The sequence below is a fragment of the Thermothielavioides terrestris genome, chromosome 4 (genome assembly GCF_000226115.1).
Source record: "Thermothielavioides terrestris NRRL 8126 chromosome 4, complete sequence".
Taxonomy (NCBI): domain Eukaryota; kingdom Fungi; phylum Ascomycota; class Sordariomycetes; order Sordariales; family Chaetomiaceae; genus Thermothielavioides; species Thermothielavioides terrestris.
Genome location: NC_016460.1, coordinates 1,014,936 through 1,039,666, shown reverse-complemented (window position 1 = coordinate 1,039,666; position 24,731 = coordinate 1,014,936). Strand labels below are relative to the sequence as shown.

The following is a 24,731-nucleotide window of genomic DNA, read 5'->3' as shown; positions in this document are numbered from 1 at the left end:
GTTCAACGCACTCTACTCGTCGATCGTGAGCACCTCGGACACGCTGCAGCGGTTCAGCCTCTCGGGCAGCGACCCGCCCTTCAGGAAGCAGTTGGCGCAGATGCCGTGGAAGTAGGGCGCCGCGCTGACGCACACGGGCACCGGGTCGCCGGGCATGCTCGTTCCGATCCGGCGCTTGATGCAGCAGTGGCACTGGTCCTCCCCCAGGCGCACCCGGCCGCACAGGTAGATGAGCACGGCCGTGTGGGCGTCCTCGTCGAGCGGCGAGTGCCGCGACAGGCGCGCGGCGAACGACAGGTACGTGTCGTAGAACGGCAGCGCGAAGGCCCTGGCGCTGTTGGGCACGATGACCGGGCGAAGCAGCTGGTTTCGGTCGAGACGGCATGGCCGCCACTGGCGCGTGGTTTCGTCCAGATAGATGCCTTTCCGGTATGGCGACCAGTTCATCATCGCCCGGTGGTGCGCAAAGGGTGGGCTGAGAGGCGCCAGCCACCATATGAAACCCTGGCCCTGGTCGCATATACATGTCAGTATTGAAGTTGCAGTGTGCTGCTGCAAGCGGGTTACCCATATAGCGCGGAAGAAGGACGCGCTTCGTGAAAGGCGAGAAGACAACGTACGTAGGAAGACTTCACGGTCCGAATCCAATCGCCACCTTCGCCGGGTAGGTGCAGCTGCAGGCGCTCTAGTCGAATGGCCCTCGAGGCATGAATGGCAGGGTCTACCGGCAGGAAGGGTTCCCACGGATCGGTTGCCGAGGTGCCTGGCACACCAGTCCTGGAGTCCGTCTCATGGCCAGTTTCCCGCGGTTCTGTTCGCGGGTGTCCCAGCAGGTTGGGCACCATAGACGCCATGCCCATGATACGAGGAAATACATGAACGTGCCTGGAGTGCGCTCCCCGGCCTCCTCGGCCTCTGCGGGCAGAGTCGGGATCTCCGGGCTCCATGGTTGCTGCGGCGGCTTGGGAACAGGCAAGGATGGCTGGCAATACTGGGCGGCGTGAGGGAGTGGTAGCTAAAGGGGATAGCAGAAGCAGAACTGCGCGGACGCACATGCAGAAGCTAAGGTCCGGAACTGACGCCGAGTGTGTGGCCGAGGGGGGTGGAAGAGCCGAAATGGAAAGAAGAAGGTGCCATGGGTCTATCGGGGAAACGACGGCGAAGTTGGGAAATACGGAGGACAAAAGGGCCTTGGAACAAACATTGGCAACCTCCAATTGCTTCCTCACAGAAGTATAGCCCTAGTGTTCGCCGGTCTCTAAATGGCTTGAGATCTGCTTGTGTGTTGTCGGTTGCCTTCCACACCCGTACGTTACCATGACCCTTGCAAGGATGAAAGCTTTGGACCCGTGTGCTTGGGAGCAGCGAGTTTGCCAAAGGGCGGCTGTATGAATGGTTTGTCGTTCTGAGACTTGGGCAAACGTCAAAAATGGGAAACAACATCTCGGGTAGATGGAAGAGGTGTGCCTCTTGACAGAACAGGACAAATTTGAGTCTACCTCGTGTGCTGTGATAGAAAAGGAAGGAGAGATGGGATGGTTTTGGATCGTAGGTTGTGCTACACGAGCGGCACCAGATACTGACTGGCCAGATGTACCAGGTCGGGTTGCTTCACATTGAAGAACGACTCTGCTTGGTGCCTTTGGGGAAGGTACGGCTGAGCGCATGACCGATGGCAGAGGCTACAAGCACTGCCCTCGGAAAGGCAACAACAACCTGACCTGTTTATTCAGTTTCCCAACCCGAATCCACAGTCTGTTTCCTCTTTGCCGCCTCTCAAACTGCCGCTGTGTGCGTGCAAACCGGAGGTTGCTTCTTGCCAAACACTTTGCCAGCATGGCGCCCCTTATCCCTCTCAGCTCCGAGTTGCTTCGGGGGAGGTAGTCAAAGCTTGTGAGCACAACATAATATCTTCAACAGCTGCAAAAGCCAGCTGGTCCCGTCAATCACGGAATGTTGGCCATGCCCAGAGCAACCTCGCAACCGTGTGAACTGCCCCTTGTCCCACCTTTGTCTCGTCTCGTCGGTCTTCCCATCACCCCCCGGCGCTTATTCTTCCTCATTTGGAACCTGGAGCATCAAGCGGATCGTCCACGTTGCTCGCTGCTTCCTCTTTTTGTCTGGCCCCGACACGACACTGGTATTGCTTCAGCATACACTGTCTTCTCCAGCCGCCATGGATATAAACCGCTCCAACTTCTGGCAGACATTACCAACGGTACTGGAAGCGATCTCCTTGTCCGAATATGTTGCCATTGACCTGGAAATGACGGGGGTCTCTGGACACGCAGTGGACACAGCGCCTGAGAATACCGAGATAACCGCGTACCAGCTCGCGGCCGAGGCCGCCAGGACATTTCAGGTTCTCCAGTTTGGCATGACCTGTCTCTCGTATGATGACGAGCAAAATGGTTTGTCCTTCTTGGTGCCGCTGTTCTCGAGCGGAAATTGCTGACACCACAACAGGTTACCAGTCAAAGACATTCACTTTCCATCTTACCCCTGAATTCGCTCCGCCCAGCACCGCTCTAGCAAAGCTCATCGACCGCAAAGTCGTTCTCTCTTATCGGAGCTTTCTGTTCCTGAAGGAAAACAACTTCTCCTTTGAGAAGGCTTTTTCTCAGGGCGTACCCTACTTGAGCCGTCCAGAGAGCGCGTTGGCTAGCAAGCTGTACTTGTCCCAATGCGGACTCCCGAGCGCGGCCGGCGACCAGACCCTCGATACCTGGCTAAGGAAGTTCCAGAACGACACCCGCGCTGACATCTCGGCTTGGCTCGAGACAAATCCTGAATCGGTACCCGCTCAACCAAGTAAGGTGGTGACTGATAAGTGTAGCTAACTACCTCGCGTCTGCCCAGGGGGACAGTGTCCTCATCACGAGTCCGGAGGGGCCGTCCAAGAGACTTCTTCCCACGCATGTTCTGATAATACGCCGACTTATTCAAGCGGAATTCCCCGGCTGCTTTGTTGTTTTCAAGCAGGGCAATCTGCTGGCCCAAGTCGTCAAGTGGAACCAGGAGGAGCGGCAGGTCTGTGGGATGTATCCGTCATACTCCCAGTCGTGTGCTAAGCTCCTTGTACAGTTATGGGACGGCGAATACAAGGAACGCCATGAAGCCGTCGTCAAACAGACCGGCAAGCAGCCCCACACCAGTCTAGCCTGTCGAGCATTCTTCAATTAACAAAAAGCCAGGATTTCGCTATGTCGTGGAGGCCCTCGTTGGGGGATCCTTTGCCAAAGAGATCAATGCCGAGCTGTTAGTTGACGAACACTTGCAAGGCGCCGCCAGGAGATCCAGGATTGCCCGGCTCCACGTTGATCTTCGGCTTTACGAAGGGCGCATCAAGCAGCGCCGCCCTGTCATAGTCGGTCACAATCCGTTCCTCGACCTCTGCTTCATCCAGGAGACCTTTCTTCGACCGCTGCCGGACGATGTGGCGGCTTTCCGCAGAGACATGGGCGAATTCTTCCCTAGAGTTGTCGACACCAAGTACTTGTCCTCCCAGCTGGGATTCCGAACGGGCAGAAATTTGGAGCAGCTTTACAAGCTGGTCGGCCAGGGCTCTGTGCCCATTACACCGATGCCCGGGTATGATGCCCGCGATGGCTCGGCTCACAACGCAGGATTTGATAGCTGGATGACGGCGGCGGTGTTTGTGAGTTTGTCAAGGAAGATAGGGTTGAGGAACCCAAGGCTGCGTCCCCGCGCGGAGAGGGACGAGGAGGCGGATGGAGCACCAGGGACTCGTGAAACGGGGGTCGAGTTGTTCCGCGAGCTGAGCCCGTTTTCCGGAAGCTCGAGAGAGAGGGCCGGGTCGAGGCTTTCTTCGGTGTATATGGTCCCATCATGGGATGGGGAGGTCTGGAGGCAGTACGGCAACAAGCTGCGGTTGGGAAATGCCGTGGTGATGGACTTGGCACAGATGTAGGGCAAGGAGAAAGGAATCGCCAAAACTCGCAGACATGCTTCTATGTACTGGTAACCATATTTTCAAAAGTGAAAAATGGAGGCATTTGCCTGGCCGGCGGTGCGTCGAGAACCTCAAGATCCGTAACCTTAATTCACGAAGAGGGCGGGCAAAAATGGCTTGTACATAGCATGTCTAATTTACAATACCAACACAAACACAGCGAGAGAGCGCCTCGCTTGCTATGCCCCGTCAGGTGCGCCGTCTACCCCATTCTACCACGCACAACAACCGACGCCCTTCCTCCGCCTCCTCGCCATCCCCGGCACGGTTCTATCTGAGGTCCATCATCTTGCGCACGCTGAGGAAGTACCTCAGGGGCAGCACCTCCTGGAGCTCCTCCTTGGTCAGCCACTTGAAGTCGGTCAGGCCGAGCTTGTTGCCGGTCAGGTCGGCCTGGCCGGCCATGATGCGGCCCTTGAGGAAGAAGATCTTCTCGCCGCGCTGGACAACCGACACGCCGTCGGGGCCGAGCACGGGCTCGACGACGCGGTGGGCGACGGGCGCGCGGCCGACGATCCACGTGTTCATGTTGACGCCGGCGGCCTCCTCAAGGGCGCGGGCGGCGGTCTGGAAGAGAGGAAAGAAAGAAAAAGTCAGTGGCATTGCGCTTTGTTTCTGAACCCTGGAAAGTTAGGTAGTGTGGAGGAAACCCACCTCGTGCAACGCCTCATGCGTGGGCACCACGGCGGTCGGGAACTCCCACACGCCGTCCTCGCCCTCGCCTTCACCCTGGCCCTGGCCCTCGCCCTCGGCCTTGGCCTCACGGCCCTCTCCACCGGTCGTCGCCCTCTTCACCACCAGGTACAGGGTCCTGTCGAGCTTGCGATCCAACCTCCTGACGTCGTTCTCCAGGTCGGCCTGGGTGAGCCTGCTCTGGGGCCGCTCGACGGGCACACGCTCCTCGGGGGGGATGGGCTCGCCGTCCTCGCTGACGCGGACCTCGGCGTCGGCCAGCAGGCGGTCGCGCACCTCGGCCGGGTCGGCCAGGCGGCTGCCGACCATGACCTCGTCGTTCCAGGCCATCCGGCCGCGCGGGTTGTACCGGCCGATGTCCTTGGCCGGCACGCCGCGGCGCTCGCGCAGCTTGATGCGGAAGTCCAGGTCCGCCGCGCTGTCCTGCTTGAAGTAGAAGGCCCGCCGGAACGGCGCCGTCAGCCGCTCGTTCAGCCGCTTCTGGTACAGGTAGTAGGCCGCCTCGAAGGGGGTCGGCTCGCGCGTGAGGAGCGGCGGGCGGGTGAGGATGAGCGAGGATTTGATGCAGTATCTTGCAGCAGCGGGCGTGGGGGTCTCTGGGTCCGGGGCGGTGGTTACGGGGGGAGGGGCCGTTGTTGATGCTTGTTGTGACAAGGAGTCGGCGGCTTCGGCGGCTTCGGCGGCATAGTATCGGCGGGCGGTTAATGGTACGGCCAGACCCAGGGCGGGGGAAGGCTGGCTCGCAGCGGCGCTTGGCCGTGGTGTCCTGGGCGCTGGGCGGGCGCACTGCGAGCAGACCCGGTGCGAGCCTGCGGAACGGGAGGCCATCAGCATTCTGCAGCTTCAATTGCCAAGTTGGAAAGACTCACTCCTCAGCAGAGCCGACCCTCTGCCCGGCGCCGACATCATGGTGGTGTGACTTGCTCGAGCGTCCACGCGGGCGGCGCTGGAACAACTGGGCGCGACTTGGGATAACAGGTCTTGGGGGACGGGGACCTCCTTCAAGTCGCGGCTGCCAGACCGTGAACTTTTTCCCTGCCAGGGCAGTGGCCCACTTTTCCCGTCGCTCGAGACGCTCGAGAGAGTTGAAACGCGCACACCGCCTTCTGTAGTTAGCCTAGCTCACAATTACCCGCACGTGCCACCCCAAATCGCGTGGTCAATTTTTGGCAACCGCATCTCGAAAGGCTTCCTCTTTTCCCCTTTTTCCTTCTCACGGCACTTATCCTTATCATCAAGACCTGTTTCCATCTCCAAAACGTCCTGATCATTTACGGGTGCCCAGACGGACATAGCAGCTGATTCGCTAGCGGTGCCTGCGCCGAGAGGCCATTTTCCACCGGGTCGCTGTTAGATAGTTGCTGCTCACATTTCGCACTTCACCTTACACTTCGGTGCGTGCGCCGTCTTGATATGGGACAGCAGTGGTTTTCCTGCCTGGCCAAGAACGTGATCAACACTGCTATTACGTGTACGCCGTGTGGAATCAGACCAGGACAGTCTGAGAGGCCCGTGGCCGCCGCTCGATGGAAGCTCCTCGGCTAGAAACACGGCGCTGATTGACACGGTGCGATGATGCTGATTGTATATGTTGGCTCGCCCTGGAACGGACTTCCAGCACCGAAACGCTTCATTATTTGATTACCTGGTTGTCTATGCCTTTCTCCCCGCGACGACCTCTCCAGAGAGGTGGGGACCAAAGTCGAGATAAACCCGCAATTTCGACGCCCAACCCGCCCATCTAGCCGCCAGAACGCACCCAAGCTCAACACCAAGACGGAGTAGCCAGCCTCCAACCGCCCCCCCCTCCCCCCCCCCCGGCAATCACCACTGTGTCTTCACACCTCTAGTGCAAACCCTTCTCCTTCCCGCCTTCCTTCTCCTTCTCGCCTTCCTTCCCCTTCCCCTCCCCGTCGAGCAGCTTCAGGTGGCCCATCATGAGCGGCACCTTCAGGCACTTCTTAACGCAGTTCCAGCAGAAGACGCCGCTTTTGGAGACCCTGACGTGGCAGCAGCAGCGCTCGCACGCGCAGGTGTGCTCGGGCGGCCACTTCGCCTCGGTGCTGCTGCTACCGATGCCGGTGCCTGTGCCGGTGCTGGTGCCGGTGTTGGTGGTAGGGTCAGCGGCGGGGGTGTTGGTAGACATTTTTGATGGTGTAGGCATAGGCACGTCTCAGGTAGTGAACAGAGAAGTATGGATGTGTTTACAGTTAGTAACCGAGGACTGCCTGCGTTTGTGTGCCGTTCTTGTGCTTGGAAGGTCTATGTATGCGTGTGAGTGTCAGAAGGGAAGTATTTCGAGAGCATCACCGGCCTTTTATACAGAACAACTCACCACCTCGCCAGTTCGCCAACTCCTCTTACAACTACGTGTCACTTCATGCAGCGCATCCTCAGATTCCGCGGCAGCAGCCCACGCTGGCTTCACATACTTCACACGCAGGTAATCAAGTACATGGGGCCAATGCCCAAAGCAACAAGATGCAGAGACGGCCATGGCCAATACCAACGCCAACACTCCTGTGCATGAGAACAGAAGGTTCAGGTCAACCCATCTGCCATTGCTATGCGGAGAGTGTCTTTTGTATTTCCGTTCCTGAAAGCCAACCATGCCAGCGCCGATCCATCATGACCACACCCACAGACAGATCTCAGCACGACCACCACCACCACACACACCACCGCCAGCGCCAAAACACACAAAACAACCCCCCTCACGCTTGCCAGGATGCATGTTTGCCGGATACCTAAAGCTAGCAAACAAAGAAGGAAAGAAACTCAGATGCCCCAACGCTGGTGAGGTGCGAGAGCGGGAGAGGAAGGAAGGAAGGGAAGCAGGGCCGGGTGATGATGACGCCCAGCTTAAGGGACAACAAAAAAGGGACCAGCGTTGGACAATATACAAAGTCGCCAGGGCGCCTGTGCAACGCGGAACCGGCGTTTAGAAACCGCCTCGCCAAGCCCCGGTGCGACCCAGCTATCCAGACATCTTTGTCTCACCCGGGTATCCCACCCGGGTATATCAACCAGATTTCCATGAGCCGCCGCCCCAATTGCACCGTAGAATCCAGCCAGTCCCCGCCAGATACCCTGAAACGCCACGATTCCCGAGACTATCCGCCGTTCGAAATGAGATGAGAGAACCCCCGCCATTGTAACACCTGCCGTCCGGGTCATGGTCGTGTCATGGTCATGTGCTGTGCTGTGCTGTTGCTCCTTAAAAAAGTCATGGGTATATCGGTGGGGAGAATGTGGTGTGGTGCCAGCGCGCTCGCCCCGCGTTCGTCAGGCCTGCAGCGACGCCACCGCGCGAGCCACCTCCTGCGTCACTCTCCTCTCCCAGCTCTGCTTCATGTCCTCGCTGACGGCCGTCGGGTCCTTGACCTCCTCGTAGATCTTACGCGAGATGTCGCGGTTAATGGCTTCGTACTGCGCCGCCGTCAGCTTGCTGGAGCGCCAGTGCGGCTTCAGCGCGCTCCGCACGATCTTGCTGATGCTCTCCTTCACCTCGAGCGGCAGCGGGCTTCGTGCGGGCGACGCGTCTTGCGACCTCGGCAGCGTAATGTTCTGTGCCCGCCGTGGCTGGGGCTGGCGAAGCTCCAGTGCGCCGTGGTGGCCAGATTGGCGAGGTCGGCGGCCCCGATGCTCCGAGTCGCTGTTTTCGGGTGTCGGTTGGGCCTCTGGCGGGGCCGCTTTATTGGGCGACGACGACCTGGACTGTCGCACCGAGTTCGATGACGAGCCTCTCGTCGGTGAGTAGTTAGATGGCGGGTATATCGGGGCGATGTGTGAGCTTAGCGTCATTTGAGGCGAGCTCATGCGGTGCGGCGGGGTCGCCGACCCTTGGCTGCGCAGCGAAGGCGAGCGGGCGGGCGATGGGGCATCATTAACGCCCGGGATCGGCCCGAACATATTTCGGAGGCTCTCCTCGTCCGACGGCGTGCTCATTTCGACCTCCCTGAGCAGCGAGGCCAAGAACGAGGGCGGCGCTTCGGATGTGGTTGCTGATGGGCTCGCGTGATCTTGTCGGTTCGATGGCCCGGGGTCCCTGCTCGTTGAGGCTGACGACTCGCCATGCTGGGGTAACAATCGTCTCGTTCGCGGTCGCTTCAGTTTTCTTTCAGGTTCATGATGTGGCTCCTCGGGCGGCTCGGCAGTCGCCGATCGCGATTTGCGTTTTCGCGCCTCCATGTCTCGGGCCTTTTCCAAGGCGCCCCAGGCGAGCCGTTCTTCTCGGGTCTCCTGGGGAGGTGGTTGCGGGCGCGTGACGAATTCGGGTATGCTATTGACAAAAACGTCGCGTGCGCCCAATCGGCTGGCGATATTCAAGCGCTGCTGCCACCGCTCGTGCTCCTGCCGTTCCCGCTCGCGCAGCTGGCGCGACCGGCGCAAATTCTCAAAAATCCCCGAGTCTTCGTCGTCCTGGTAGTCGAGGTCCAGTTCGAGTGCATCCCAGATCCGGCCCGTAATACGGCCCCAAGCTCCCTGCCACTCGTCGGACCGGGCTCGTTGCCTCGCACGCCGCATGCTGGCCTGGGTGCGGGGGAAGTAGTAGCGCGGGCCGAGGCGGCTGCCGCCCCTTCCCGCATTCTCGATGGGCTCGATTACATCCGGGCCAAAGGCGTCGACGCACTCCATGCAGAACCAGGGCCCGACCGGGACACTGTCCAGATCAATGCAGTGTGTGTGGTACGCGGCATCACAGCCGTCGCAAAGCAGCAGCACCTCCTCGTCTCCCCCGGAGTTGCACACCGGACAGCGGCTGCCGGGGAGCTCCGACTCTTCAGGGATGTCATCGGCCCATGCGCGCGGGTCGAACTCGGCGACCTGCTTCTTGTCCTCGACATGGCGTGTGGACAGATACTTGCCTGAAAGACGGAAAACACAAATGCATCAGCCGATAGCGTCCTTCAAAACTAGCAAATATAGGGGTGTGGTGGGGATTTGCTGCGGGAGGTGAGCTCACCTCCAACCTTGGCGTAGACCTTGACGACATGGAAGATCTGGCGGCAGATGGGACAGCTATTTGCCTTCTCAGACCATTCGCGCAAGCAGGCGTCATGTAGCATGTGGCCGCAAGCTTCGATCTGAGCTACATTGTCGTGGTTGGCGTGCTCCGGTCCGTTCTTCTGGTTTGCCCTGGCGAGTGCATCCGCATCCTCAATGGCATGGCGCTCGTGGAGGGGTTCGCCGTGTTCGTTGTGCTCTTCGGCGTTCTGCAGCGGCGGCGGCTTCTCTTCTGCAGGGCCCAGCGGGGCCGCAAGAGTGCTGGGCTCAACATCCAGGGGCTCCAGGCAGACGATGCACTGATCAGCCATGGCCGATGGCAATGCGTGCAAAATTCGGAATTCCAGCCAGAAACAGGCTTTCTGGATTCATCAAAATATTTCCAGCGATGGCGTTTTCCTGGATTTGACAGCCGTGTTGATGCGTGCTGGATTCCCAGGACTTGGAACTGTTTGCCGAGACGGTAGCGCTGTGCAGCTTAGCTTGTAAGTGGCCGTAGCAGCGCTGGGGACGGGTGGCGGGCAGCTTTGGTGGGCTGGAGGCGGGTGTTCAGTGCGCAGGCGGGCGTGCGCAAGCGCAAGGTAAAATGGGTTCAGGTCCGGGTAACGACTGCGAGTGACACTGCGGGACAAAAAGTCATGGACGCTGGGAGGGCAAGTCAGAGAAAGAGAAATGGAACAAGCAGAGGGCATGACTCCCAGCCAGCCAAAGAGGTGCCCTTTGGTGTGGTCCCGTGTTAGCACAAAACCGGGATCTCAGCAGCCAATGAGTGGTTCCCTAAGGAGCAGGGGACTGGACAGTTCGTGGTTCCGTACTGCGTAATAACCGAACGTGAGTTCTGAGAAATGGCAGCACCCAGCCTGGCGAGGCAATTCCGGGGGCCAGCTGACTCTCGTGTCGTGACTGACTCCCGTTGATGCTGATGAGAAAAGAGCGAGGTGGGGGGTAACTGTCGCAGGGCCGATGAACGTGGCCACGACGTTGACGGGGGCTGCTTGATGAGAGGGAAGTGGCTGAGGCAGCAAATGCTGACGCTGATGGTTGGTGCCACAGCTTGAGCCGATGGTTGTTTGTTCTTCGCTGGTTGTCTCGACTTTCGCAACTAAGAGGGCTGATTCATCGATTCATTGAGCCCCGACCCTCGCCTTTGATACCGATGATTGTTTTGACTGATTACCTGACTTAGTATGTCGTACAGACAGCAGACAGTATGGTCCGGAATGCACAGTTCCCCCATCCTGCCGCTACCCGACTCCCAGTGTACTGTGGACAGAGCACTCGAGTCAACTGGCCACCGTCCGCCCGGGGCTCCACCGAACTAGAAAAGGGAATCCGGCGGTTCATCGTGGCTTGCTCCCGTTTCCATTACTGTTTAATTGCACCTGTCTACAGCATGTTACCTTGAATAGAAGCGAGCGTCCAGTTCCCCCCTCACTTTGTCCAGATCGGGAGGAGAACGGACGGAACGGTTGAGCCACATTCCCGCCAGCCAAGCCGCAACTGAGCACCTGGCTCCGTCATCCCCTTTCCGCACCGGGGCCTCATGCTTTCCTGGTGCGAGTGCATCATGTCATGTCAGTCAGGAACACACAAGGGGTAGGTACCTCACTGGCAGCCGGTGTGAGCCTCGACAGGCCCGACTCGACTAACTAGTGTACCGGGGCGACTCGGCCTCCAAGATGCCCCGAGACAAAGCCTCCGTCCAATCAGAGCAACTGCGGGTCATCGTGCCGGCCGCGGCACTGACTGGATGCAGGGCCTCCTGTCCTCTCCCAGCCCCCCAACCAAAAGTGACAAGCTCCTGAGATGTGGTCGACGAAGCGTGTGTGAAGTTCCATCGAGCAAAACTGTGCCATGACGTGGCGTGCCAGAGGCAGGCCCATCATCCCTCGGGCGGGGACCCAATTGGTCGTCATCAGCGGCCTTCCACTCCTTCACCGAGTCCACACCGAGAACGCCAATAACGCCGCACAAGGGCGTGGCCAGTCAACAGTGCCATGGTCAATTTGACAGCCCGAAGGTCTAAATCCGGCCGCCGTGCTGACCTCTCCCCAGCTATCGTCGTAATGAGAGACCGCACCGCCGTCTGGTGTCCCCGACCATATCATCCAAGTGACATCGCGACACGAAATCGAAGACTCGTTGTTGCGCAAAGAATTGTCATTGATGGACCCGCCGTACCCAACGGCTGAAAGTGTATCGCAGAGCCTCCGTTGTCCTTTTCCATGACACCAAACCCGAAAGCAAAAACACGCCAGACCCGTCTCCTCCTCTACACCTCGGTGATCTCGCGGAGGCGGCGGAGAGTTGACCTCATAGCAGCAGCAGCAGGGGTCCTGACTCGCCAGTCAGCATTTGATCGACTGTAATCTCGCATGGTGGCCGCCCAGGGGTTGACTCACGCGACAGTGTAGGCGCCACCAGCCATGGTCTTCTTGCACGATTTGCACGACTAAGGGCGATCAGGTCAGCCACAGCACGTTCAATGCGTGCCATCGAGACTCAGCGCCATGAGGACTCGAGTGCCATCCAATTCGCTGAACCGGACAGCTTGGTTTTCCATGGTGACGGAGGACCTACCCAGATGCCGACAGCGGACCTCCGGACGGAGTCTGTGAACATGTTAACTTGGGCTCTCTGCTGGGCACTGAACCTGCATTCCACTCACTCTTGCCGCAGAATGCTAAATGCAAAGTTGCACATCAGCATATGTCATCAAACCGAGGTCGCTATCCGTTTCCGGGACGGCTGCTAGACAGACGCGGGCCCGACTTCGAAGGGGGGCGAGTGACAGGGAGGCACATACTGCAAGTGTACCTGGCGTGTTGCGAAACTTCCTGCTCTGTGGAATAGTGAGCAATGGAGGTCGAAGCGAGGCATTGCGGCCGCGTGGACTTACTCTTGACCAGCTTACGGAGCGAGGCACCGTATCTGAGCCCGCTGTCAGCATCATGAACATTCCTAGAGAAGCCTCTTCTCCTTCGCCCAAGTGACCGCGATCGATTTCGAGCGCCCTCAACCGCATGGCGTAGGGGTACCGGGGGTCGCGACCAGCTCGGCGCCAGGGAAAGGCGGGTAAGGCAACCGGCCAGGATCCGGATTTGGCCCCTTCAACCCGTTCCATCCAGGGCCCTGAGCTTTGCAACTCGAGTGCTCCATTCACAAGCATCCCCTTCCCTTCCCTCCCAGGCGCTGCAAGGGAAATGCGCAAATGCCCCCCCCAAGCTGCGAGGACCCTGCTCAATTCTGGCCGCAACACCCGGGCCAGCAGTTACCTCACGGGACAGGGCTTCGCTCCAAAAATCGATCGGGTACCGAGGAGGAAATGGCGATCTCATGGCGGGCGAATCGGAGCGACAGCTAGGAAATTTTGGGCCACGAACCTTGTGCCATACTGTTTTGGCGGCGTCAGCAGTCGCGCAAAACGGCACCGGGGAGACAATGAGAGGGCTGTTGGGACTACGTACCTTGCCGGAGATGCCGACCTTCTTCGTGCGCTTGGACATGTTGGCGGATTAGAAGTGGTGCTACGAAAGTAAGCTCCGAAGGGTGACTCGCTGAATGTTGGCGACGACGATTTTGAGAAATGTGCACTGCAATTTTCTGGTGTGCGGCAGGAGCGGGCCTGGGTTGCCAAGCCCGGGATCTGGTAGAACACTTTTCCCGCGGAATAGCCTGGAAAAAGCGGGGCGGGGCTTCAAACCCAAAAGGGCGACAACCCAATGCGGGCTGGCACTTTGTGCTTTTGTGGGGCTCCCGTCGCGGGGCATCATGGCATTTTCAGTGCCTGGACCGCGTCTCTCACCTCTCATAGCGCTCCCCGGGCCCGTCTCCGGCCGCTCCTGTGGGGGGGCGCCGGCGCTGAGGCAGGCCGTATTATCAGCTTTTGGAAACATCACCGGGGGACGGCGGCTCTCAACAAACAGCAGTCAAAGCCGCATGCCACCAGCATCGGTGCTGCTTTCCCGTTCTGGCGAGCCTAGCGGCGAACTTTGATGGTTGAGCCGTTGGTGAATCGCACACTTAGTGCGTAGGCGCATTGCAGGGATGCCAATCTGTCAAATCTACCATGACGACGCGTTGAGAAGAGAGAGACGGCGGGTCTTCAAAAAGGGCCCAGGCCCGCCCTCGTCGCCTTATCAAAGAACCTGCCCCGTTTGTCGCTGTGTATTCGCAGATATACTACATACACGGGCTTGTGTTGATGAATCGCCGGACTGAAAATAGCCATCCGTCTTCGTTCAATCGCGCCAGTGCTTTCGTCTCCAGGGCTCTGCAGCAGCTGGACTGTCCGCCCGGAACAGCCTCATCCCCTTTCCCTTCATAGTTCGCTTCACCATGCCATCCAAACAGCACGGCCGCCAGTACGACCTGGTGGTATTTGGCGCCTCCGGTGAGCAGCTCTTGATATACACCGTCCATCATTCGCAGCACCGGGCACAGATCTGATCGAGCCAGGCTACACGGGGAAGTACACGGCCCAGTACATCACCACCCACCTGCCCACCGACCTCAAGTGGGCCGTAGCAGGGCGCTCGCAGTCCAAGCTGGAGGACCTGGTTGCTCAGTGCAAGGAGCTCAACCCGGACCGTGTCCAGCCCGGGATTGAGATCTGCAGTCTGACCGACGCGGACCTGGCTGCCCTCGCCAAGAAGACCTTCGTCCTCATCACCACCGTCGGGCCCTACGGCAAGCTGGGCGAGCATGCCTTCAAGGCCTGCGCCGAGAATGGCACGCACTACCTCGACGTGACGGGCGAGGTGCCCTTCGTCGCCAAGATGCTCAACAAGTACGAAGGCACGGCGAAACAGACCGGCGCCCTCATGTTCCCGCAGATCGGCATCGAGTCGGCGCCGGCCGACCTCGTCACCTGGTCCCTCGCCACCTTCATCCGCTCCGAGTTCTCGTCGCCCATCCGCGACGTGACCGTGTCCATCCATAACCTGAAGTACGCACCCCTTACCGCCCCTACCTTCCCCTCCTCCCTACCCGGGCCCCCCCTCACCGCCCCCCCGTTTATCAGCAACAGCAACGTCCAACAACGCACTAAACCGCCCTCTTCCACCTCCTCTGCAGATCCGCCCCGTCAGGCGGCACCCTCGCCACAGCCCTGACCATCCTCGACAACTTCTCCCTGACCGAGTTCCGCGCCGCCTACCAACCCTTCGCGCTCTCCCCGACGCCACCGCCGCAGGCACAACCCCCCTCCCCATCCCTCCTCACCCGCCTCACGGGCCTCGTAACCGTGCCCTCGCTCGGGCTGCTGACGACGTCGGTGGCCGCGCGCACGGACGCGGCGCTGGTGCAGCGCACGTGGGGGCTGCTGCCGACGCTGCCGGCGCCGCGGCGCGAGCAGTTCTACGGCGCGCGCTTCTCCTTCCGCGAGCACATGCGGCCGCGCAACTGGCTGACGGGCGCCGCGCTGCACCTCGGCGTGGCCGTCTTCTGGCTGGTCCTGGCGACCCCATGGCTGCGCCGGCTCGTGGCCCGCCGCGTGTACCAGCCCGGCGAGGGGCCCGAGCCGGCGGTGGCCAGCGCCGACGAGATCGAGTACCGCGGCGTCGGGTATGCGGATCGCGGGGAGGGGGACGGGCAGGGGGTGGGGAAGGACGGGGCGTTGTGTCGCGCGTGGTTTCACGGGAGTACTTACTATCGTGAGTTTACTCTTTTTATTTGTGAAACACGGGGGTTTCTAGTTTGTGGGACTGGTGCGCTAACATGGTCCGCAGTGACGGGCATTTTCCTTGCCGAGGCGGCAGCTACGCTGCTCCAGGAGGATGTCGGTCTACCTGGCGGCGTGTATACCCCTGCGTGTCTTGGGCAACCGTACATTGACCGGCTGGGCCGGGCTGGCTTCCACATTGAGACCAAGCGCTTGGAGCCCTGAGAAGGGGCTGCCGTTGAAAAGAGCGCTACTGGGAACAGCATCAAGGAGGGGTGATGTCCAGCAGGATGCGCTGCTGCCGACAGATTGTAAATGCTGTATAACCACTATAAACCAGACGAAGTCAGGGTATCACCTGTCAAACCTTCTATCCCTAACAGCACTCGCCGTGCACGCTGAACTCTAGCACGGACAAGCTCATTCCCTGAGAGCGTCACCACGATCGTGCGTATCATCTTCTTCGCTCGTATCGCCATCCCCAACCTGCCCAATCCCGCCTTTCCCAAATCCATCCAGCCTGTAGTCCTCCACCAGCACCGCCATTCCAAGCACCGGCCCGCACGCCAGCAGCGCAACCCACAACAGCACCGTGATAGTCTCCTGGTACGACCGCGCAATCGCTTCGCGCTCCGGGCTCCCCCAAGCATAGCTGCACGCGACCACCACGCTAGCGTAGATCTTCGCCGCCTCGCCCTTCACGTGCTCGGGGAGATACTCAAGGAGTTTCGCCGGGACCAGCTTTCCCCAGACAGCCCCCGACACGGCCGACCCAACGGCCGCGCCGACCTGGACGAGCGTGAGGAAGGACGCGGTCGCGACGCCAACGTACTGCTGCGCACGGGCCTGGCTGCCGCGATGCGGCACGTCGCTGCTAGCGGCGGCCTGCACGATCAGCTGCGTGGCGACGTGCATCAGGCCCGCGCCGGCGCCGAGGCCCGTCTGCGCGGCGAAGAGAGACGCGACCGACGCGGAGCGCGTGCGCGTGCGGAGGAGGACAGCGATGGCGAGGGTGTAGAGAGCGGCGCCCGCGAGGATAAAGGGTCTCGGCCGGGGGACGGCAAGGCGGCGAATGAGGAGAGAGGCGAGCAGGGCGGCGATGGTGGAGGCGAAGGAGAATGTTTGCGTGATGGGGCCCGCGAGGGAGACGGGTAGGTTGAGGGCTACGAGGAGGTACGAGTAGAAGTAGGGCTGGACAGCGATGTAGAAGACGGCGAAGTAAAAGAAGCCGAGGGCGCAGCCGGCACAGAATGTGCGGGATCTGAGCAGCGGAAGCGGGAGGAGAGGGTGGGGAGCCAGATCGGGGCGGGATTCCCACACTGGGAATAGCATGAGCAGGACCAGGCCGGTGAGGATCATAACCAAGAGTTTGGGGTCGTGCCATCCGGAGGAAGAGCGCGAGACGAGGGTTAAGGGGACAAGAATCAAGGCGAGGCCGGCTGAGAGAAGGAGCGTGCCGCCGATGTCGAGCTCGTCGAAGAGGCGTCTTGCGGCGGCGCGCCGAGACTCGTTGTCGGTGCGCGGATCTCCATGCCGCTTCTTGGCGAGCAGTCCCAGCTGCTCGGCTTTCCGGCCATTGAAGAACAAGCTCATAGCTAAGGGGAGGAAAGCGGCGGGAAGGATGATGGCCCACATAGCGTAGCCCACCCTCCAGGACGAGTTGGCAAGGATGACCCCCGCGATGGCGGGCCCGATCCAGACCGTAACGAGAAAGGGGCTGTCGGGAAGGCTGGAGAAGAGGGCACGGTTTAGGAAGTCGCTGGTGTCGGCGATGAAGACCTGCTGGAGGATCTGGAGACCTGTGGACCCGGCCGAGTAGAAGATCTGGGCCGAAGCGTACGTCTCGACATTATGCGACGCGGCCATCTGGACGTAGCCGACGACACAAAGCAATACGGAAATGCAGAACGCTTCGAGGCGGCCGAAGACATCAGCGATCTTGGCCATGGGCGGTTTGATGACGGCTATTTGCAAAGTCAGCCTTGACGAAAGCTGTAGCCGCAGACTCTCAGGATGTACACACCGTTCACCACGCCCTGGACGACATAGACGGTCGACAGCAGGGAGTGGTTGTTGAAAGAGCTCACAGCGAACGCGGCCAGCGAATAGGTGACCTGGCCTTCAAGCGAGACGGTGAAGGCCATGAGCAATATACTTGCCCGGGTGTTAGCGCACCATCCGCTCATCTTCTTCGCAGTCCTCAGATGAAGTCCACTTAGTTACCTCACGTAAGCCATCACCAACCCCCATGTAGACCAGGTCCGCGACACGGCTTCGATGCGCCTCACGCCATCCTGGACATCACCCTCGGTGTCATCACTGCTGTCGTTGCCGGAGCCGTCCGGACCAGCCGTGGTCACCGCGCCATAGTCGCGCACATCGCGCTGTCCCGGTCTGAGCAGTGTCCGAGCATGCTCGTCGCCGGCCGTCGTCATCGTCCGGTCGTGGCGTGAGTGAGAATCCTAGCACAATGCGCCGCGCCCGAGTTCGTCCGGCGGGCATCCGTGACCGCTGCCTTCCGCTCTTCGGAGACCAACTGCGTGGGTGGAGTGACAGCCCCTGACATTGGCGGCGCAGCCGATGGCACCCCGTGGGGAGAGGACAAGTAGGCAAGAATACAGAGCTGGGGGAGCAAAACAGGAAAATCCGGCTACAAAAGAGGTGTAGAAAAAAAAATCAGGTAAACGGCTACAAGAGGCTCAAAACATGTCGAAGTCAGTAGGTAAGATCGGCGAGAAGAATCTCCTAGGTATGTTGGGTCATATTTGACTCATGGCCGAGCTGGTCAGCTCGTGTCCCCCACAATCCAAAACAGGCCGGATGCAGGTCTCAGGTCTGGTCCACCTGAGCGGCAGCCTGGGCCATTCGCGTTAATGTTGCTGTCACTAGCGAAGAGAAGGCACTGTCGAGGCAGCCAACGTTGCTTATTGCACCTGCCCGACTTTAACTCGGGTCACCAGCCCCCCCGACCCCCTGCCTGATCTTGACGGACACGCTGTTGTGATTGGCTGCAGATTATCAATATGATCTGATAAAATGCCGCAAGGCGGGTCAAGGGATCCTGTCAGGAGACAACGGGAGCCCACACCCATCCGCATTTCCGGCGCAACTCCGCTGTTTCCGGTCAGTTCTTCTTGCGAGCAGCCTTCAACCAGGGTCTCTGCAGTACTGTGCAGTCGAGATCATGATATATGAGTAAACTGGTGTTCCCATTTAGTGTTTCCGGCGCTCGCTCTGGCGAAGAAGAAGCGCCATAGCTACAGCCCAGCCGGACCTTCCAAGGTTCCAGGTTGGCTGGGCGCAAATGCACATCCAACGGCCTATCGCGGCTCCGACGGGAAGCTCTCTGGCCCCCTCTGTCCACCCTGAACTTAATAACATCACATCTCGACTTCTATAACTACCCTTGGCAAGAAACACAGCCAACGAAGTGGCAGTTTACGCTGTATTGTTTCTCAGACAAACTCCCACGCAAGGAACTACTGTGCCGACCTGAGTTTCATGTAAGTCTGGTCACACAGACACGACAACTTGGAGCGCAGGCCCAGGCTGCAGAGCCACGATCAAGAAATGAGTGACGGGAGGCGGCCGTCTTTCGCCGCCCATGGTACCAATAAATAGAAAACTGGGTACTAGTGCTCTCTCTACATCTCAATCAACTGTCAACACAGTTCATCAAAGACATAGCAAGCATCAAGTATCGCATCGCATTCCGACTTCGACGCCATGAAACATAAAATGCCTGCGATTCTCTTTTGAACCACATCCCACCCACCTCCCCTTCGCTCCAAAAATGCCCAACCAACAACACCGATCCCCGCGACAGCCACCATCCGGCCACGCCTATGTGACCTCGACAACTAGCGCCTACCGCTATCTATAACAGTGAAGCGGACAGCTAAAGAGAAAAATAAAGAAAAAAAAAAAGGAGAATATCCTCGACAGAAGTCCAAGCGAAGTCAAAAGGTCTAAGAAGAGCAAAGCAAAGCCCGCACTAAAGAAAAGGGTATGCCGGTGGCTATCTTGCGCGTAGACAAGGCAGTACATAACTGCACAGAATAAGAAAAAAAAAGGCTGGGAACTTTCAGCGCCCAAGAACAGAGAGTCGAACCGTAGCAAGAAGCAAGAAAAAAACAGAATGGTATCTTCCCAAGCGCAAAAAAACGACCGGTGCAACAACATGTGCCTACCAGCACGTACAAACCAAGTCCAAGCCCAAACCCAAGAAGAGAAACACAAAGGGAAGTGAGTAAAGGAGGTAAAGGGGTAGGTAATCAAGAAGCATCCGCACAAGAAGGCGATGCGGCCGGGAATGTCCCAGACCGAGCCTTGGCCTCTGAGACTGAGACGCCCGACAAAACGGTTGACTCCAACCGCCCAACCCCGGACGTCCTGAGATCCGTTTCGAGACAGGTGCCGTTTAGAAGCCGCCTTCTGATCGCCCGCCCGCCCGCTCGACTTCGGTCAATCCCGCAGGGTCTACCCATCCCATCACCAAAGAGTAAGATAAGAAGGTCGGCGGAACACTGCGAGGATATAAGCTCGGTAGGATGACAGGATTGTGCCGATGGGCGAGTGCGACGCGGGACGGCTGGCGGGCGGCGGCGACGGCGGGACGATGCGCGCGCGCGTATTCCTTTGAGAGGCGATGGATTTGGTTGATAGTCGGGAGGGAGGGTGTTGCCGTGGTGCCCGATGAGAAATAATCCCGCCGATTGGCGACTGAGGCGGCAGAGAGGGTTGGGGATGCGCGGCGTAGCTGACTCGCAGCGAAGGCGGCATGACCGCGGCGCAGTTCCTTGTGTGCGGCGCAAGACCCACCAGTTCGGCGACCCGCAACAGAACAGGAAGGTCTGATGACGGCGACCGTGTTTCCCCGGGTTCCGCCGCTCAAGAATAAGACGGCACAGAGAGCAACCCAATCAAGCCCGGCGAAGCAAGAGGGGGGTTTCGCTTGTCCTGTTTCCGCACCCCCTTTTTCCGCTCTCCGTCTACGCCTCCTCCATGATGCCGCCCTCGCCGCCCCCTTCCTCGCGCCACTCGCGGCTCTTCTCCGTCAGTCGTTTGACGCCGCTGACCCGCCCGGCCCACAGGCTCTCGATGGGCGTGCGGAAGGTGAAGGCGCGCTGCGAGCTGATGACGCCGATGGCCTGCAGCACCGCCTTGCGGCTGTCGCGGCCGAAGACGGCCGGGTGGTTGATCCACTCGAGGCTCGACTCAAGCTCGGCGTCGAGCGCGGCCACCATGTGCGCGTCGATGCCGGCCGACGAGCCCATCCCGTTGAGGCCGAGCCCGTCATTCGAGCGGCTGCGTGGTATTAGCGGGGGCGGGAAGCCTGGGCCCGATGTCGCCGCGGACGTCGGAGACGGCGTGTTCTTCCGGTCAGGCGTGCCGGCCATGGTAGGAGATCCATCCGGGGCCGGATGAGGGGTCGACGGCTGGGATTTGCCGGCAGGTAGTGGGGGAACGGGAGGCAACCCCCCTTTGCCGAGACCTTTCAGGATCGATCGTGTTTCGTTTAGGAGGGTGTGCGCGCGGTCGTGCTGTCCTCGGCTGACCAGCGTCAGCGCGCGGGTCAACATGTCCGACGTGAGCAGCTCCATGCGACGTTGCACAATGTGCGGGTGCGGGGGGATGGGCGGCGAGTTGCCCCACGGCTTCTTCGAGTTGGACGACGCCGGCAGCATCGTGATCGCCAACAGGCTCGGTCGCGCGTGTTGTGATGTACCGTCGCGAAGGATGTCTCCCCAGATCAGCTCGGCCTGGATCAAGGGCACCTCCTCGACGGAGACCGTCCTCTGCTCGTCCTGGTCCACAGGGCCGCCTAGCGCCTCCAGTCCGGAGACGATATTGTCCCAGGCGTCCTGTGGGAGCTGCTCTTGGGATGCATTGTCCGGCATGATGACCAGTTGCACGAGGATGTCTCGCTTGTCGCCGAAACGGAGATCGCCCAGGGATGCCTCCGCGTCGCGGCCGGTAGCTCGTTTTGTAATCTGCAGCGCGCCGCTGATCTTGTGGAACTTGGCTGGCGACCCCTCGGGAAGCTTGAGCTTGAGCTTCACGTTCTGGTGCGACAGGGTCTGCATGGCGCCAAGACACCCGGCGAGGCATTCGCGGAGCATCATCCAGTCCTTGACGTAGGTGTACGATGCTTTGGTCCTCGTCGACAGCTCGATCATGGTGTCTGGCTTGTGTGTCATGCCGAGACCGAAGGAATGGATCGTGATCCTGCCAACTTTGTTTAGCTATCAAAGCATACCATGAGGGGGTAAGAGAATGGGAACGACATACTTGGCCGCTTCTGCGCGGGAAACCACGAAGTCCACGCTGTCGGCGTCCGATGTCGACGCATCGCTGATAAGCATGATCGTCGCGATCGGATTGTTGTACTTGCGTCCCATGAGGAGGTCCATGGCCACGTTTGCGCCTTCCACCACGTCTGCGCGGTGGCTCTTCTGTCCCACCGGCTTGATCGAGTTCAGCACGCCGCTCCAGCCGGGCCACGCCTTGGTGGTCATGCCGACGACCGGCACACCGCCGCCCGAAGAGCCGAACGTCACCAACCCCATGCGGTCTCGCTCGCCGAGGGATTGCACCATGAACCGGAGGGCATCTCGGACTATGTTGATCTTGACGCCTTGCATAGAAGCCGAGATGGGAACCACGACCACCACGTCGACGGGGACATGGACCGAAGGCAGCAGCGGGCTCCGCGCAAAGCTCGTGTACTCTGTCGGAGCAGTCGTGGCCGACTTGGCGCCGCCCCACGATGAGGCCAGCGAGGACACTCGCTGCGGCCGGCCCGACCCTGTGCCCCGCTGCCACTCGTCCTCTTCCGTCTCCGAGTACTCGCCGCGGTCGTAGTCCGGGCTGCGCACGGGCGAGGTCTCGACCGCGTTGAGATCGAGGAGGGCCTGCTGCCAGAGCTTGAGCTGGTTGCGGTTGTCGAAGCGGAGGTGGAACTGAGGCAGCTCGGCGACCGACAAGCTCAGCGTGAGAATGTTCTCGTCGATACTGCCGGTCTCCGACACCTCGTTCAGGTGCTTCTTGATCAGGATCGACCCCTTGAGCGTGCAGCGAGTCGTCTTGCGCGGAGCGGACTCCTCGGCCCACTGCGACGACTGCGGCTGCTGGGGGACCGCGATCTTCTTTTCCTTGACGCAGATAAGCATCTCGGCGAAGAGGAAGCACTCCAACTCCTGCCACGCAACCTTGTCCTTGCCCACGCGGAGGGTGCCGTAGAGTCGCAATTTCCCGAACCTAGGTTTTCGCTCGCTGTCAGTACACTATCTCCACCGTCCGATATGTTCCGAGCCAGCCGCTTCTCACTGATCATTACTTACCGATTGAAGTCGAGCCCGTGCCAGTTGTCAACCCGCTTGCGGAGGCTCTCGGTCATCTCGGCCAGGACCTCGGGCGACTCGTACGGGTAGAACCGCGGCGCGCTCCGGGCAGGCGATGGGGCTCGCGCGAACGGCTCTTCGACCCTCGGCGGCGCCACGGGGGGCGCGCTCTGGAGGTCCTCGGGGTCGGGGCGCCACTTGTTATCGGGCACCTCGACGGTAACCAAGCAAGTCAGCGTCTGCTGCTGTCGCGACTTGCTAATGGTTGGGAACTCGGAGCGGACGGTGACCGTTGGCGCGGGAATCGGGTTCCGTGTCACGGCCCGGGGGCTGGACAACGACGTCTCCATCGCTTGGACGTCGTAGTCATGCCGCCGGGGAGGCCCGCTCTGCGTCGTCTCGGGGTAGCCACCGGAGGACGCCACGCCGGTCGCTTCGCTATCACTTCGCGCGTGTCTCGTCTGCGCGTTGTAGCGATGCTCCGCTGGGTTGTCACGCTGGCCACCCCTCGGCGCGCCCTCTCGCAGGCCGCCGGAACCCGCGGCAGCTGGACGGGCACCCGAACCCCGGCTCTGCGGCCGCCCTGGCTGATCTTCCCAGTGCGGCGTCGGGGTCGGGGTCGCTTGGGAGCGCGTGTCGTTCACCGAGACAGCGCGCACCATGTTGCTGATTTTTTCTGCTCATCCAGATATCTGTCAGCGATCTCTCCTCTGCGGGTTTCGGAGAGAGAGAGAGAGACACAACGAGTTGCGGCGGGATCTTACCAATATCGAGGACATTCCCTGCGCGGCTCGTGTCGAGGTGCAGCGGCGCGTTGCAGGTCGGGCAATACTGAGACTCGAACTCGCGGATGTACTCGTAGAAGCATGCTTCGTGGGACACGTGGGTGCATGAGAACTGTAGTATCCGCTCGCCGCGGAGCGTGTGCTCCAGCGGCTCCTCGCACACAGCGCACTCACTCCCAACGAAGGTGCGCTCCCGGCGCGATCGACTCCTGTCCGAGTTCATCATGCCCAGCGACGCTCGTGAGGCTATCGAAACACTATCGCGAGATCTGTCCGAGCTGACCGAAGCTGCAGAGTGGTGCGACGGTGCGCGAAGGGTTCCAGAGGCAATGGAGACGCCTGTTCCCGGAAAGCAGATTTAGCGGCCTACTCCTTGGTCACCAAGCGCGGCCGCCACCGAACGGGACCGGAAGGTGCGGCGAGTAGCACAGGAGACGACAGGCACCTACCCTTCTCGGGGAATGATGGTGCGCCGTAGGACCTTGCAGAGGCGATGCTGCTTGCGTAGTCGTAAGTCGGGCGGTTGGCGTCTACCCGGCGGCGAGACGGCGACGAGGTGGATCCAAGAAGTCCTAGCTCGGCCAACACGGACCGAGTCACGTCACGCGTCTGCTTCTCTTGATCTCTTGTGAAGAAGCCTTGGGTCTTGTCGGTGCGAGATCGGTGGGATCTGCTGAACATGTGGGGGATGCGTCGATGCGCCGGCGCCGGCGCCGGCAAGTCTCTGGTCGGCCTTCGTCCGGGTCGAGCAGGGGGCTTCTGGACAGGCCGGCGCACTGCGCTTGCTTTTTATAGTGGGACTGCGGATAAGCTGTCAGCGGCGGCCGGGTTCTCTCATGTGCTTGGCTTTTCCCGGGGATCAGCTGCCTGTTGGCCTGGAACTGGCACAGGCAGCCAAAGTGTCGCCGTTCCCGTCCCGGATGGCAGGTGCCGCACGATCCTTGGGGCAATTCTTGGGTTGACCCTTGAGGAGGGGCCGTGTTTCAGGCGTGGTATCAACAATGCGGGTGTCGATCCGAGTAAAGCAGCCGGCGCATCGTCTTGCTGAGTTGAAGGGATAAAGGGAAACAGAAGAAGAAAAGAAAAAGAAAAAGGAAAAAAAGAACAGGTAAGACGTACAGAGGTTGCACGACCAGAAACTGACCTCTGCTTAACCCGAGAACTCCAACTACACCGGGCGAGTTCGGCCGGCGCGCGAGAGCTGAAGTCGCGGGATGCCGCTGGGAAAGGTCTCGGGAGGGATAAGAAGGGGCTGACTGTGTACCCTT

The 24,731-nt window shown here is 60.1% G+C and overlaps 9 protein-coding genes across 9 annotated transcripts; 2 read left to right on the top strand and 7 right to left on the bottom strand.

Annotated features, from left to right (window-relative positions):
• Window positions 1–12: 12 nt before the first annotated feature.
• THITE_2090342 (uncharacterized protein) lies at window positions 13–947 on the bottom strand (the record flags this gene model as incomplete). Its single annotated transcript, XM_003655123.1, has 2 exons — window positions 13–510; window positions 621–947. 2 exons carry the CDS (start codon window positions 945–947, stop codon window positions 13–15), a joined length of 825 nt encoding a protein of 274 aa, XP_003655171.1.
• Window positions 948–2,176: 1,229 nt separating this feature from the next.
• On the top strand, window positions 2,177–3,931 carry THITE_155482 (uncharacterized protein; the record flags this gene model as incomplete). Its single annotated transcript, XM_003655122.1, has 5 exons — window positions 2,177–2,411; window positions 2,467–2,795; window positions 2,860–3,030; window positions 3,085–3,154; window positions 3,195–3,931. 5 exons carry the CDS (start codon window positions 2,177–2,179, stop codon window positions 3,929–3,931), a joined length of 1,542 nt encoding a protein of 513 aa, XP_003655170.1.
• On the bottom strand, window positions 3,883–5,683 carry THITE_2118559 (uncharacterized protein). Its single transcript, XM_003655121.1, has 3 exons — window positions 5,536–5,683; window positions 4,628–5,475; window positions 3,883–4,540 (listed from the first exon to the last, which is right to left on the bottom strand). Exons 1-3 carry the CDS (start codon window positions 5,570–5,572, stop codon window positions 4,244–4,246), a joined length of 1,182 nt encoding a protein of 393 aa, XP_003655169.1. The 5' UTR covers window positions 5,573–5,683; the 3' UTR covers window positions 3,883–4,243.
• Window positions 5,684–7,684: 2,001 nt separating this feature from the next.
• On the bottom strand, window positions 7,685–10,508 carry THITE_2118555 (uncharacterized protein). Its single transcript, XM_003655120.1, has 3 exons — window positions 10,489–10,508; window positions 9,633–10,318; window positions 7,685–9,534 (listed from the first exon to the last, which is right to left on the bottom strand). The coding sequence occupies exons 2-3, from the start codon at window positions 9,982–9,984 to the stop codon at window positions 7,952–7,954; spliced, it is 1,935 nt and encodes a 644-aa protein (XP_003655168.1). The 5' UTR covers window positions 9,985–10,318; window positions 10,489–10,508; the 3' UTR covers window positions 7,685–7,951.
• A 1,142-nt stretch (window positions 10,509–11,650) lies between these two features.
• On the bottom strand, window positions 11,651–13,210 carry THITE_126920 (60S ribosomal protein L43). Its single transcript, XM_003655119.1, has 8 exons — window positions 13,141–13,210; window positions 13,057–13,067; window positions 12,573–12,604; window positions 12,480–12,515; window positions 12,342–12,356; window positions 12,254–12,285; window positions 12,076–12,125; window positions 11,651–12,009 (listed from the first exon to the last, which is right to left on the bottom strand). Exons 1-8 carry the CDS (start codon window positions 13,177–13,179, stop codon window positions 11,946–11,948), a joined length of 279 nt encoding a protein of 92 aa, XP_003655167.1. The 5' UTR covers window positions 13,180–13,210; the 3' UTR covers window positions 11,651–11,945.
• Window positions 13,211–13,838: 628 nt separating this feature from the next.
• THITE_2118548 (uncharacterized protein) lies at window positions 13,839–14,935 on the top strand. Its single transcript, XM_003655118.1, has 3 exons — window positions 13,839–14,066; window positions 14,132–14,621; window positions 14,697–14,935. The coding sequence occupies exons 1-3, from the start codon at window positions 14,012–14,014 to the stop codon at window positions 14,785–14,787; spliced, it is 636 nt and encodes a 211-aa protein (XP_003655166.1). The 5' UTR covers window positions 13,839–14,011; the 3' UTR covers window positions 14,788–14,935.
• A 608-nt stretch (window positions 14,936–15,543) lies between these two features.
• THITE_2118543 (uncharacterized protein) lies at window positions 15,544–17,945 on the bottom strand. The gene is made up of 3 exons (XM_003655117.1): window positions 17,559–17,945; window positions 17,359–17,489; window positions 15,544–17,299 (listed from the first exon to the last, which is right to left on the bottom strand). The coding sequence occupies exons 1-3, from the start codon at window positions 17,768–17,770 to the stop codon at window positions 15,756–15,758; spliced, it is 1,887 nt and encodes a 628-aa protein (XP_003655165.1). The 5' UTR covers window positions 17,771–17,945; the 3' UTR covers window positions 15,544–15,755.
• Window positions 17,946–19,854: 1,909 nt separating this feature from the next.
• THITE_2118541 (uncharacterized protein) lies at window positions 19,855–20,785 on the bottom strand. The gene has a single exon (XM_003655116.1). It carries the CDS (start codon window positions 20,732–20,734, stop codon window positions 20,327–20,329), a length of 408 nt encoding a protein of 135 aa, XP_003655164.1. The 5' UTR covers window positions 20,735–20,785; the 3' UTR covers window positions 19,855–20,326.
• Window positions 20,786–21,529: 744 nt separating this feature from the next.
• Window positions 21,530–24,332, bottom strand: THITE_2118537 (uncharacterized protein). The gene is made up of 4 exons (XM_003655115.1): window positions 23,913–24,332; window positions 23,443–23,802; window positions 22,679–23,354; window positions 21,530–22,595 (listed from the first exon to the last, which is right to left on the bottom strand). Exons 1-4 carry the CDS (start codon window positions 24,142–24,144, stop codon window positions 21,584–21,586), a joined length of 2,280 nt encoding a protein of 759 aa, XP_003655163.1. The 5' UTR covers window positions 24,145–24,332; the 3' UTR covers window positions 21,530–21,583.
• Between the last annotated feature and the right edge of the window lie 399 nt (window positions 24,333–24,731).